Source organism: Carassius carassius, chromosome 28 (assembly GCF_963082965.1).
Source record: "Carassius carassius chromosome 28, fCarCar2.1, whole genome shotgun sequence".
Classification (NCBI taxonomy): domain Eukaryota; kingdom Metazoa; phylum Chordata; class Actinopteri; order Cypriniformes; family Cyprinidae; genus Carassius; species Carassius carassius.
Genome location: NC_081782.1, coordinates 30,642,586 through 30,657,585, shown reverse-complemented (window position 1 = coordinate 30,657,585; position 15,000 = coordinate 30,642,586). Strand labels below are relative to the sequence as shown.

The 15,000-nt window shown below is 40.8% G+C and overlaps 1 protein-coding gene across 2 annotated transcripts in view; it reads left to right on the top strand.

Moving 5' to 3' along the window:
- The first annotated feature begins 5,950 nt into the window (after positions 1 to 5,950).
- med17 (mediator complex subunit 17) overlaps positions 5,951 to 15,000 on the top strand; it is a 13,952-nt gene continuing 4,902 nt past the window's right edge. The window contains exons 1-3 of one of the 2 annotated variants that reach the window (XM_059514996.1): positions 5,951 to 6,201; positions 6,271 to 6,434; positions 7,400 to 7,619. In XM_059514996.1, coding sequence (XP_059370979.1) covers positions 5,967 to 6,201; positions 6,271 to 6,434; positions 7,400 to 7,619 — 619 coding nt within the window. In that variant the 5' untranslated portion in view covers positions 5,951 to 5,966. Of the gene's footprint in view, positions 6,202 to 6,270; positions 6,435 to 6,911; positions 6,999 to 7,358; positions 7,620 to 15,000 lie in introns of those variants that run through there. The other variant, XM_059514997.1, reaches the window with a different exon arrangement.

Sequence of the window (15,000 nt, the reverse complement as noted above, 5' to 3'; positions counted from 1 at the left end):
TGACCCCACAACTGTCTGAAAGATGCACCCAGTGTCTGAACTCAATCTGTGTGTTGCTAGCCTTGGATCTGTTCAATAAAGGGTTCTTGGAATATGTAAAGGATATAAAAGAGAGTGCATTGCATTAGCACAAGTGTAGAGTATGAACTTTTTTTAGTTTGGTCATATTTCCAAACAAACATCAATATGAATGCTTTACTACAGAGGTATAAACACGCTGCAGTCTGTTCATGTGTTTACTGCATATCTATAAACCCCACATGGAGAGGATTTCCTGTTTCTGAAACACTGCAGAATCCATCCCTTCATATTCAGATCAAATCTGTCGAACCGGAGCGGGACGAGCCTCGCTGGGGACGGGTTGTGTGCAAAATGACCTTTTTTTAATAGTTTTTCTTTAGTTGTATTTTTGTTCTGTTTCTACATAGACATGCTTTTGAACTGGCTTGAGAAGTGTCTGTCACTGACAGACTGAACTAGTGATCACTACTGTAATAAACCATCATTCGGACACTTCTTCTGTCAGATCAGATGGCCACACACACACACACACACACACGTCTCCAGATCAGAACCTCAGGATTCAAGAAGCAGTCGTTCATCAGTCAGCTTCAGTGTCAAATATTCTTCATTACACGTCTTGATGTGATTTTATTTCATAAATTAACTTTGCAAGTTTTTAGACTTTTTTTCTGCGGTCCAGAAAAGTAAAATAGCCTAAATTTGTCAAGAGATTTCTGTCATATAAAGGTGTATGTGACGAATAAAAATCTTGAATCATTTTAAAGATATTATCAAGAATTATTTTATCTCGATCTGCAGTCTAACAAAAGTTAAGGAAAAAATAAGCCCAATTCTTTCTTTTTTTTTTTCTTAACTGAAGAATATTAAAATCTACTGCATATTAAAGAAACTATTCTTCATAACATTTTCTTAGGGAACTTATATAAAAATGTTCATTTAAAAAAAAAAAAACTATGACAAGAAATACAATTATTTTATATAGTTTAATTAGGTGAAACTGAATTATAATTCTGTGTCAGTAATGAGATGGTAATGACAGGCTTTATTGGGAGGATTATCATCTGCTGTAGACTGATATCTTTTACTCGTTCTGACCGGTAAAAAACAGTTTTTAATCAGAACTAGGGCTGCAACTAACGATTATTTTGATAATCGATTAATCTGTCGATTATTTTTACGATTAATCGGTTTATGTACTTATATTTTAGTTTTTTCAATTTTTTCCCCCAAGTAAATTATTAATAAATGGTCTTTATCCTTCAGCATAGATTTTTAAGAGATTTTAACCATTTTGCACTGTCATATCCTCATCAAAAATATACCTGGAGTTGTTTTATTGTTAGTAATCCTTTGTTGAACTCTTCTGCAATCAGAACACTGACCCATACTCTAGCAAACTTCACAAGGAGATTTCAAATAATGTTTTCACCATGGCAGTCCTTAGAGCTCCTAAAGTAGTTTAACATCCCGAACAAAGCTTATTAAGGAATCTTTCAGAACATATTTTCACGAAGAATAAGGATAAAACAGAATAAAATTGCAGTGCATTGTATTTTATTATTTACTGGGAAACAGCTTTATAGCTTATGCTGTGAAATTGTAAACAATCCTTCGAATAAAGTGCCAGTGGCATGAAACCTGAATGGAAATCACAATTTAAAGTAAAATCCATCAGAAGGTTGTCCAGAAAAAAAAAAATTGGACAGTCACACACAAAAAACCTGCTGTGTGAAAAAGAGCAGTGAATACTTAGGAAAAAAAGTGCATTTCAAATATCTTTAAACATTTACCTCTCTCATTCAGTCATAATTAGGCTGCACGACTGAATTATGAACTGGTAAACGACAAACTGATCACAGAACATGTTTGTAAAGCTTTAAATGTTAACTGTTAAAAAGCAATGTTATCAGCTTTTACGACTAAACATTTGCAAACAACATTGTACTGGAGAATCTGCACAAATAAAAGGCTTAGGGGCCGTTCACATATCGCGCCTAAAACGCGTGGAAAACGCTAGGTGCACCGCTTTCTCCTTCTTTCCAAAGCGCTCGTGCAGAAGCGCCCCTGAGGCGTCTGCCGTTGCTAAGCAACCATGACGTGCTCTCTCCTTGAAGACGCGGAAATTTCAGCAAAGGATAAATGGATTTGCAGCTCAAAAAATCGCTTGCAGTAGCTCTGCTACTAAATTTATTTCAAAATGGAAATCCATATACAACTATGATCAGCTGTTCCTTTCATCTTGACTGAGCTTTTAACGTTGTTACGGGAAAGGATGAAGCTGATTGGTTAGTTCTTGTCACATGACCCGCGGTGCGGTTGCTGCATTCTGAAAAGTTTAAATGTTTTTAACTCGATGCGGTGTTGGAAATAACGAACTTGAGCGCGCAAAAGACGCGATATGTGAACGTCCCCTTAAACAGTTCAGTAGTGCAGAGTTTACAGGTTACTCTTCTTTTTTGAAGGCTCAAATTAAAGTACTCCCAGTCTCCCACATCCCGCTAAATGCTGCAGAGACGCTGTTCGGGAAGCACGTGACATAAAACGAGGCCAGCTATTGGCTATTCGCTACTTCTCCTGTTGTACTGGCTGAGTAAAACCTCCGGTGGCTCATTACTGCCACACTTTGGTCACCGCAGATTTGAAATATGCACGAAATGAGCCGCTTACGGCAAATAAAAGTTATTTAGCAACGAATCGATGACTAAATTAGTTGACAACTATTTTAATAATCGATTTTTATCGATTAAATCGATTCGTTGTTTCAGCTCTAATCAGAACCAATGCTTTTTTAATCCCTTTCCCACATACATGAGATAATCAGTATATTATTGCTTGACTAAACGCTTTAAAATATATTTAAGGAAATTAAATATAGGTGTCTGAAATGCTCAAGCAATATTTCAAAAAATGGGGGAAAAAAGACATTGCTGTGGGATTTATTAGCAACACCGACATCGAACATATCTATATTTTCGGCAGCATCATATTACACACACACACACACACACACACACACACACACACACACACGACTGGTCAAGAGTTAGGCATCAGTAAGACTTGTAATGTTTGTTAAAGAAGTGTCTTCTGCTCATCAATGCTACATTTATTTGAGCAGAAATACAGGAGAAAATAATGGTTTCTATTTTAATGTCCTTTCTGTGATGTGCAGCTGAATTTCCATCATCATTACTCCAGTATAAAGAGTAGTGGTCGACCGATGACAATATCTTGTAATGCAGAGGCTGATAGCTGATATATTTGTATTTTTTATTAATATTTAAGAAGTTTGAAATAATTTGACAATATTACAAATAAATGTGTAAAATAAACGCGTATACTCTGTCATGTCTCAGGACACTGTGCTGTACTTCTCTCTGATCTGCTGCAGTCTCTGGGTCAGAGGTCATGTGACAGGAACTGGGTCCAGCTGACACGCTCCAGACTCACCGGACACACGTGAAGCAGCTTCCTGTGGAGACCGCCTGGACGAGAGATGTCTGGATCAACAGAGAAGAGAGTGGTGTACACCGTCTGACTGTACACACACTCACACAGAGAGACACACGCTCACTCGCACACACACTCTCTCACACACACACACACTCACACACTTCCTGAGCTCAGCTCAAGTGTAGAGACCTTCATTACCATACACGTGTTACTCACATGTACTTCAGGTGCAAAACACTGTCATCATCGCTCACACACACACATACTCACACACTCACTCACGCACAGAGACACACACACACACACACACACTGGGGTTTCTCTACAGTAAAGCTGAAGACACAAGCGCCTGAAGGAGAACGGTCTCAGAGACGCTGGCTCAGTTCTTCTGGATTGAGTCTGTCTCAGTTTCTTCAGTCACTCCAGACTGATGAAGATCAGATCCCATCTCTGTGGGAGAGAAACAACACCACTGCATTATTACCATTAATGACTAAATTAATGTTTGGAAATGATAATGAGAGCCCAGACAGCTGATAAAAACATCACAATAATCCACAGCACTCCAGTCCATCAGTGAACATCTGGAGAAGACAAAAGATGAAACAAATCTAGCATTAAGATGTTTTTAACTCAAACACATTGAGTCTATTATCCATAATAACACTTCCTCCAGTGAAAAAGTGCATCTGCTGTTGTCTCTCATATATTTGTTTATAGCGGTTTAAAAGCTGCTTGATCTGTGCAGATTTCTCTCATATTACTCATACTTAAGTTAGCGGAAACACGGATGAGTTCAAAGCAGCAGTGTTAGACTCAGTGGAGTAACTTACTTGTCCTGCTCCTCACTCAACACACCATCAATTCACACAGACTCTCTGTCCATCATCTTCATCCTCCTCCTCCTCCTCCTCCTTCATTAGAGTCTGCAACGCTTCTCTTCTCTTCTCTTCTCTTCTCTTCTCTTCTCTTCTCTTCTCTTCTCTTCTCTTCTCTTCTCTTCTCTTCTCTTCGAGTATCCAGCTGCAGACTCCATGTCCTCTTCTTCTGCTGCTGTTAATAGCGGTTGGCAAACCGACTTAAATTGTGCATTCCCGCCGCCTACTGGATAGGAGTGTGGAGTGCGTAATGATTAAAAGTTTGAAAACTATAGCCAATAATAAAATAATAAATGTTTTCCCTTAAATAAAAAAATAAAAAAATAAATAAATAAATTAAAAAGCGGCTCCATGTCACCAGACACATTCCAACCAGATTCCAACGACTCCTATACAGTCCAGAGCCGTTAATAATGAGAATTGGACTTTAAAGTGTGACCATAATAATTTATTAAAAGTACCATTTCATGTCTATCCTTGAATCATTAACTTGTCGAGGTGGATATAGGATTTAGAACGTAATTAGTAATAAGTAATTTAATACTTTTTGGAGAGATTAATGTGTACAGTTGAAGATGTAATTAGTAACTAGTAATTATTATTTTATTTTTTTCAGAGTAATTTACCCATCACCGGATGAGAATTATTTTCCTCATTTACAGACGAACATGTTTGTCATGATAATATATATAGCTAGATAGATAGATAGAGAGATTGTCAATGATTGTCAATTGTATTCAAATAATCTGATATGAATAGTTTATAAAACACTTGTATATACAAAATAGATGATAAATAAATAAATAAAAACGTGAAACTCGTTTCAACTTTGACCCCTACCACGCCTCGCGAGATTTGAGCAGCAGCTCTCGTTCGCGCAGAAACGCACAGCTCGAGAACTACAACGCAAACAAAGAGATAAAAGCAGAAAACCGAGTCACTTCATAGATGTAAGTATGTGTCGGATTATTTAATCTCTGACATGAATGAATCTGTCCGCTCATATCATTCTGTGTCCCTCCTCAGTTCTGGACACTAGACAGTGTTTCTCGGTTTATTTTGCTCCCTAGATCACATTTCTGCTGGTCTTAAAATAGTTATTAACATCCTAAATCTCCCTTCCGCGGATAAAGGCCTTAAATCAAAGCAGAACGTCTTACATTCGTGAAGTCCTCATGGTATTAAATGTTGCGTGCACGGCGGAACATGAATATGTTTGCACATGTTGGTCTTGGTTCTCTAATAGAGATATGTAAACATCCTTAAATCAAGATGAAAATATGAAGTCTTGTTTTCTGGAAAACAAGATAATAACATTTAAGAAGAACATCGATCTACTGCAGTGAGATCAGAAGTTAATTCCATATTCTGGTTAAGATGTGTGTGTGTCTCAAGATTAAATGAGCAAACTGAAGAGGGTCTGAAGTATCAGGGACGGAGGAGCAGATGTAGTTTTTAACCAGTCCCTCACAGACCTTCATGACTGTTGGTCTTTATAATTATAGTATCCGTAGCTTGTTCTGTTAGCATGTTTACAGAGCTTAATGCTACATCTGTGAACTCTCTCTGTCTCTCTCTCAGTGTGTGTGTCTCAGAGCTGCAGCGGTCAGCATGATGTCTGGAGGTCCGGCGGTGCGGGTCAGCATCGAGTCTCAGTGTGAGCGTCAGGTGCAGGAGGTGTCTCTGGACGGTCTGGAGACGTACGTGCCTCCGCTCTCCATGTCTCAGAACCTGGCCAAGCTGACGCAGCGGATCGACTTCGACCAGAGCTCTGACTCGGAGCAGGACGGGCCGGAGAGGGAGAGCCGGGAGCCCTGGAGCAAGCCGGAGCCGGAGGAGGATGAGGGTGTGTGGGGGGTGTTTTACTGTGAGGCTGAGGCCTGCTCGTGACTCAAGCGCTGCTCTCTGCTGACAGGTGCGGTGAAGTTCCAGCCCTCGCTGTGGCCGTGGGACTCGGTGAGGAATAACCTGCGCGGTGCTCTCACAGAGATGTGTGTGCTGCACGACGTGCTCAGTGTGCTCAAGGAGAAGAAGTACATGGCCCTCGACCCCGTGTCCCAGGACCCCAGCGCCAACAAGGTACGTCTCCTCAGGACGAGGGCTGGGCCAGATTGACACAAAACACATCTTGATATTCTCTGGGATTTTTTACAGTAATTAGCCTATATGTGACCTGTGCTGGCAAAATGAGTCACAACGACCAGATTGTTAATGTAAAAAAAAAAAAGACCTTAAAAATTATGTATGATTTGTTGGATTCAGATGAAAAATGACTCCATAGCAAGTTAAGTGCATTCATTAAAAATGAATCGATTATTTAATCTACAAAAGCAGTTCAGTCCAGCAGTGAGAGATTCCTCTGTTCTTTTTTTGTTTGATTAACATTAATGTGACAATATGAAGACATAGTGTACTGCATGGATATAATATAATGTTGCACATCCATTGTTTTTCCTCAAACTTTCCCAAATGTGTTTGCGTGAATACTGAACTATATTTAGCCCGCTGTAATCTGTGTGTATGTGTATAGAGCTCCGTCCTCTTCATGTGTGCGCTTCGGATGACCGTCATGATTATTCTTCATATTCACATCACTGATAGAAATTAAGTTTAAATCCTTTCCTAAAGTCTTACCTTTACAAAGTCATTGTTTTCTAAAAGTGTGCATTATCTTTCGAGTCATATATACATAATGTTTTGATATTTTAAGCATAAAACATTGAATACTATGCTTTAGATGTGAATCAATACCGTCAGCAACTCACTGTTAATAAGTGAGTCATTGCAATTGAACCGAATCATTTAAACGGTTGATTCATTCAGGAACGAATCATTGTCATGTTGCTCAGACACACAAAACTGTGCTGTAGCTGTGTACAGAATTATTTTTATTGGAGAAATAAAGCAAAAATAGGCAATATGATGTCTAAACCGTAAGTCTCTTACTCGTACGTTTTTTTGCCCCTAACTGAGATTCAGCGTTTGACATGAGTGTAATTTGAGTGCTGATAATGTGTAAGTGTTTTGAGCGAGCGAGTGTTCAGACCCCGCAGGTGTTCCAGCTGATCAGTAAGAAGAAGTCTCTGGCCACGGCGGCCCAGCTGCTGCTGAAAGGAGCCGAGAAGCTGAACAAGTCTCTGGCAGAGAACCAGGAGCAGCGCAGACAGAGGGACTTCAACTCGGAGCTGCTGCGTCTGCGCTCTCAGTGGAAGCTGCGCAAGGTCGGAGACAAGATCCTGGGAGACCTGAGCTACCGCAGCGCCGGTAATACTGCGCTCATCAGTCTGATGTCTGTGGAGATCTTTGTTATAGGGGTCATAGGATGCTTTTTAAAGATCTTTATTTTGTGTATTTGGTGTAACAGAATTTGTTGACATGTTTTAATGTTCAAAACACATTATTTTTCAAACACTGTACATTATTGTAGATCCTCTATGCCCCGTCTCTCTCAAACACATAGTTTTCTACAAAGCCCCTCCTTCAGACAAGAGTAATCTGCTCTGATTGGCCAACTGACCCAGTGCATTGTGATTGGCTGAACACTGCAAGCATTTGTCGGAAATCTTAACACGCCTTTCCATAATCGTGAGCTTCATCTTTCAAAATAAATGTAAAGACTTTTAATAATGTCCTTAGTTTTACCATCAGTTCAAGCTTAAAGTGGCGCGCGCTCTCTTTCTCTCGGTCTCTTTCTCTCTCTCGGTCTCTCTCTCTTTCTCTTTCTCTCTCTCTCCCTCTCTCTCCTTCTCTCCCTCTCTCTCTCTCTCTCTCGGTCTCTCTCTCTTTCTCTCGGTCTCTTTCTCTCTCTCTCCCTCTCTCTCTTTCTCTCCCTCTCTCTCTTTCTCTCGGTCTCTTTCTCTCTCTCTCCCTCTCTCTCTCTCTCTCGGTCTGTCTCTCTCTCTTTCTCTCTCTCTCTCTCTCTCTCTGTCTCTCTTTCTTTCTCTCTCTCTCTGTCTCTCTCTCTCTCTCTGTCTCTCTCTCTCTCTCTCTCTCTCTCTCTCTCTGTCTCTCTCTCTGTCTCTCTCTCTTTCTCTCTCTCTCTCTTTCTCTCTCTCTCTTTCTCTCTCTCTCTTTCTCTCTCTCTGTCTCTCTCTCTGTCTCTCTCTCTTTCTCTCTCTCTCTCTCTCTCTCTGTCTCTCTTTCTTTCTCTCTCTCTCTTTCTCTCTCTCTCTGTCTCTCTCTCTCTCTCTCTCTCTCTGTCTCTCTCTCTTTCTCTCTTTCTCTCTTTCTCTCTCTCTCAATTCAATTCAATTCAATTCAAATGAGCTTTATTGGCATGACTGTGAAACAGCACAATGTTGCCAAAGCAATAAACAGTGAACAAGTTATACAGATATATAGATATGTAGATAAAAAAATAATAATAATAAAATAAATAAATAAATAATAATAGTAAAAAAAAAAAAAAAAACCTATTCATGTCCATATTGTACATATATAATCACATAACACACAAAATAAATAAATAAATAAATAAACAAAAAAAGTGAATACAGGGTAAATATTTACAGAGAGCATTGCTTAAGTACAGGAGTTTAGTTTTTGTCCCTCATGATGTGACAGGAGGACACATACTGCGCTGCGAGCTGGACACACTTCTCTTTCTCTCCCAAAATATAACTGAGTTTGTCAATGTCGCTTGCTTGCCTGAATTCTGGCACAATTTGAGCTATTTGGGTAAAGTAGTTGTCTCTAATGTGTTCATATTTGCTGCAGTGTGTGAGGAAGTGCAGCTCGTCCTCTACGAGTCTCTCTGTGCAGTGAGGACACAGTCGGAGCTCTCTCTCTCTCCAGCTGTGTTTGTGTCGGCCCGTCTCCACACACACACACACACACACACTCTCTGTGCAGTGAGGACACAGTCGGAGCTCTCTCTCTCTCCAGCTGTGTTTGTGTCGGCCCGTCTCCACACACACACACACACACACACACACACACACACACACACACACACACACACACACACACACACACACTCTCTCTCTCTCCAGCTGTGTTTGTGTCGGCTCGTCTCCACACACACACACACACACTCTCTCTCTGTGCAGTGAGGACACAGTCGGAGCTCTCTCTCTCTCCAGCTGTGTTTGTGTCGGCCCGTCTCCACACACACACACACACACACACACACACACACACACACTCTCTCTCTCCAGCTGTGTTTGTGTCGGCCCGTCTCCACACACACACACACACACACACACACACACACACTCTCTGTGCAGTGAGGACACAGTCGGAGCTCTCTCTCTCTCCAGCTGTGTTTGTGTCGGCCCGTCTCCACACACACACACACACACACACACACACACTCTCTCTCTCCAGCTGTGTTTGTGTCGGCCCGTCTCCACACACAGACGGTGATCACTCAGACGATACTTCGTCAGGAGCTTTCTCTTACTATAGTCTTTAATTTTGATCAAGTAAGGTGCCAATTGATAGCCAGTCTTTAATCTATAGAAGTATTTTAATTTGTTAATTTGTTCTACTTTGACCTGCCAATCATAGATGTATTCTTCCTGGGTTAGTTTTACAATTTCTTTAACTTTTGCGTGTCTTAATTGAATGGTTGAGCTGAGTTGGTGTTTTTCCACTAAATAGTGCGTGGGGTCACTCTCTGGGTGTCCTGTCCTGTACATAAGAGCGCAGTGATGGTAATCATCTGTCCGTGTGTCTGATAGATGGAACCAGAACTTGGCTGTTCTCTTCTGGATCTCTGCTAGAAGAGGGAATCTGCCCAGTTCTGCCCTGCAGCCGAGACTAGGGGCGTTTCTGTGAAGTCCCAGGATGTTCTTGCAGAACTCCAGGTGGAACATTTCAGTGGGTCTTTTATCCCACGATGTGTAGTTTAATTTAAATTTGGGGCCCCAGATCTCACAACCGTATAGAAGAATGGGTTTGATGATGCTGTCGAAGATTTTTAGCCATAATTTAATAGGTGGGTTGAATTTGAACAAAGATTTTCTAATAGTGTAATAAGCCCTGCGTGCCTTATCAGTCAGATGTTTTATTGCCAGGTCAAACTGACCAGAAGCTGAGATAGTGAGACCCAAATAATTATAACACGTCACATGATTAAGAAGTGTTCCCCCGATTGTGAAACTATATTTTTTGTCAGTAAGCCGAGGTTTTTTCTGAAAGATGATAATTTTGGATTTCTCCATGTTTATTGGTAAGGCCCAGTCTCTACTGTAATCTTCTAAAAGCGAGAGGCTTTGGTGTAGCCCCTCTTCATGAGGTGACAAGAGCAGAAGATCGTCAGCGTACAGGAGCCCTCGAGGGTCAGACCAGGACAAGGGGACTTCTCAAGTGCTGATGCCAGTTCATTAATATAGATATTAAACAGAGTCGGGCTGAGGCTACAGCCTTGACGCACTCCTTTGTTCTGACTGAAATAATCAGTACGTCTGTCGTTGATCTTGACACAGCATTTGTTCCCGTTGTATATGTCCTTTATGATGTCATATGTCTTTCCTCCTATTCCGCTCTGAATCAGTTTTAGAAAAAGTCCATTGTGCCATACCGAATCAAAGGCTTTTTTAAAATCAATGAAGCAGCCAAATATTTTTCCTTGTTTTGTTTGATGAACATATTTTTCTATGAGTGTGTGGAGTGTGTAAATGTGATTTGAAGTTCTCTGTTTTGGCATAAATCCAAGTTGACAATTGTTTAAAATCTTGTGTTCTTGGATGAACTGAATTAATCTCTCATTGATGATGGAGCAGAATAGTTTTCCGAGGTTACTGCTCACTGTGATGCCTCTATAATTATTTGGGTCATACTTTTCACCTTGTTTAAAAATCGGGGTTATCACGTTCTCTTTCCAGATCTCAGGAAAGTGTCCAGATTTTAATAAGAGATTGAATAATGTTAGGATAGCAAGTCTCAGTTTGGGGCTGCTGTGTTTCAGCATTTCATTAGAAATTCCATCTAAGCCACTTGATTTCTTATTTTTGAGGGATTTCATCTTCTCTGTCAGTTCAGTTAATTCTTTGGGCTTGTCTAAATGATTGAGCTGCTCTTTTCTCGTGTATTCCAGGTTATTTAGTTGGGAGGTCAGATGTTTTTGGGCGAGGGTTGGTTCGTTTAGAGAATAGAGTTTTCTGAAATGTTCAGTCCAGATGTTTGGGTCATAGATGGGAAGGTGTTTGGCCTCTTTGGATTTATCTAAATTATTCCATAAATCCCAAAAAGAATTTTGATCGATTGCTTCTTCAATTTTGTTTATTTTAATTTTTATGTGGTCAGTTTTCTTCTGTATTAATAGTGACTTGTATAGTTTGAGCATTTCTTGATATGTGGCTCGTATTTGTTGGTTTGCAGGGTCTCTGTGTTTTTTATTTGATAATGATCTTAATTCTTTTCTTCGTTTTTGACAATCTTTATCAAACCAAGCATCTTTAGCGATTTCTTTTTTACATCGGTAATTTGTTCTTTTTCTGAGGGCTTTTCTGACCACTGTAGAAAAGATTTGAGTTAACTGTTTAGTTGCTAAATTGATACTTCTCTTCTCTACACTAAATGTAGTCAGGAGAAATGAGTCTATCATGTTCTCAGCGTGGGTGCTGTGGAGCGCAGCTTCATACTGGGCAGGACTGTCTTTACTCCATATAAATTTGGGGGGGAGCGGATATAATTGAACTTTCTGTTCAGAAGATGGCAGATGATTCCCTGACCTGTTGAGACTGAGGACTATGTGACTGTGGTCTGATAATGGCAGCTGTGGCATCACTGTGAAATAGTTGATCTGACTCTGGTCTAGATCTGTGATGGCGTAATCTACTGTGCTGCTGCCCAGATGTGAGCTGTATGTACATCGGCCCAGAGAGTCACCCGTCATTCTGCCATTCACTATGTACAGGCCCAGGCTTTTGCAGAGCTGCAGGACTTGTTTTCCATGTCTGTTAATCGTGTTGTCATAATTCTGGCGTGTTTTGGTAAAACCTTTTTGCTGATGATGAAGTGAACTGTTAATATATTTGTCCCCATCAGAGCTGATGTAGTCCTGTTCCTTCCCCGTTCTGGCGTTCAGATCCCCCATTAATAGAACTGAACCTCTAGACTGGAAGTAATTGATCTCTGATTGTAGGGTTGAGAAGATGTCTTCATTATAATAAGGCGACTCATATGGGGGGATATATGTGGAACACAGGTACAGGTCCTCATCTAAACACAAAATCTCTTTTTGAATTTTTATCCAAATGTGTGTTTTTCCCTTTTTCATGGGCTGAATATACTGCCACAGATGGTGTTTAAACCAGACTCTGATTCCTCCTGAATCTCTTCCGTTTCTAACATCAGGCTGTTTGATTGAGGGGATGCGCAGCTCTCTGTAGTGTGAGGGGGGGGAGGTTTGAGAGTCTAAACGACTCCATGTCTCAAGTAAAATAATTATGTCTGAACTATGTACAGCGTTAATAAAATCAGGATTGGTACTTTTCTCTCCAAAAGCTGAAGAGAACATTCCTTGAATATTATAACTAGTTATTTTAAACGATGACATTGGGAAGTATTGCATTTACCAGAATAATGTATGAATTCATGAACAAATCATGTTTTAAAATATAAATTCATCAATTAAAAAAAAAAAAAAAAAAACAAGCAAAGAGGATATATATATATATATATATATAAATATACACACACACATATATATATATTATATATATATATATATATATATATATATATATATATATATATATATAAACACATCACGAGTGAATGAGTTTTACAATTGTCAAATTTGAAAGTAAACAAGTAGAAATAAGTGAAATAAAAGTAATTAAGAAGTAATGATAATTTTTAACTCCAGACACACTGTAAGTAGTTAAGCTAGTAGGTTGTCACAGATCATTTTCAGCATGTTTTTGATCTGGATCAGGTCTCTGGAGTCTGTTCTAGCTCGTCCTGCTGCTACAGCGGCGTAGCTGTCTGACTGAAGCACTCTTACCCTCTCCTCGTGATCACCGAGCGTCTTCGGAGGGGGGCGCAGGGCTGTCTCCTTGATGCTCTTAGCAAACAGTCTCATTCCCTCTCGATGGATGTGGATGTGGTCATATAGATGCTCATGGGTGATGCGCTGATGGTCAGCTATGTGGACATTTGTCATTGAAGCACAGATTCCAGCTATCTTCTCATTGATGGAGTTGATGATGTTTTGTGGCACGTCTCTGCGAGGTAGAAGGGTCGAGATGATGATTTTGGCTCTGGGGTAGATCCTGCTAGCTGTTTGCACTACGTTGGTCAGGGCTTTAGTGACATCTATGTTTCTAGCACTGAGGTCGTTTGTCCCGGTGTGGAGAATGATGTGTGACGGTGCACCGAACCCACCGTCTCGCAGCAGCCTCACAGCTGAGTGTGACGTGGGACACCAGAACTTCTTCACAGATCTCCCCGGAAACAGTCGTCTGGGGTCGAGATGATGGCCGTTGGAATCACAGAGTATAATGATGTTGTCTTGACTCTTCTGTTCTCTGCTGGTGCTCCTGAATGGTGCAGGTGGAGGACTCTGTGTACTGCTGCTGCTCTCTTTCCTCTTGAGCTTGTGAGCGGTTGCAGGAGTGAAGGAGCTCTGAGACGGTGAGCTGACGCACTGCTGCTGTTGAGTGGTGTTTGTGCTGTGTGTTTGGGTGCTGACACTCTCTTGGTGTTGTCTTGTGTGGAGCTGGTTTCTGGTCTCCTCCAGCAGTCTCTCCAGTGTGTGGCTGTGTTGTTCTCTTCTCTCACCCTCCTCAGCTCTTGGTGCAGCTCTTGATTGTCCTCCTCCAGTTGTTTTACAGCAGAGCAGAGCTGCTGTATTTGTTGCACACTGTGGTGGCTGGTCAGGTTTAGCAGATGATGGAGGCTGTTGGTAGTTTCCTCTTTAAACAGACAGAAGTGCTGCTCCAGCTCAGCGATGTTATCTCTCAAAGCCTTGATCTTAGGAGACGCAGGAGTGCTGGAGTGTCTGTGTGTTTGAGGAGTTCCTGAGCTGCTGTCAGAGATGGTAACGGAGCTGGTGCTGGGCACTGTGTGGCTCTTCATTTCAGGATCTTGTTTTATCTCTGAACCTGGTGTTTAAGGTTTCTGAAGCTCCTCTGGAATTCACTGAGGCTGGTTTCTGCTCCCTGGACCATGACTGTGCCATTATGGTAAAGATTCACAGTCAGCTTTGTGTCGTTCTCTCCTTCCAGAGTGAGTTGTCTGCCTTTGCTGATGCCTCCTTTCCTCACACATGTCATGTTTGAGCAGAGGACGGTGTGCCAGGATGATGTCTGTTCAGTGAAGAACAGCAGGTTACACAGCACTCTGCTGTTTTCTGCTCCACTGTAGTCAGATAGCAGAATCTCTGGGTTCTCCCTCAGCATAATCTCTTTCATCTTTTTCTTGTCTTTTGTAGATTTAATTTCTGCTGGATAGATTATCTCCAACTCCTCTCATTTTGAAAAATGCCTCTGCTTTAGTGAGGCCCATGTTGTTCTAACTGAACTAACTGTCACAGAATGTCAGCTTGGCTAACAGTTAACTGCTACAGTGACTTTATATGTCGTTTTTAGTCGATGACAATCTTTTTAAGAGGTCTTACCTTAGAAATCTTCTGCCTCTATTGTTCACAAATAAATGTCCAATTAACTAATTATGATTTGGTTCATGAAAAAATCCA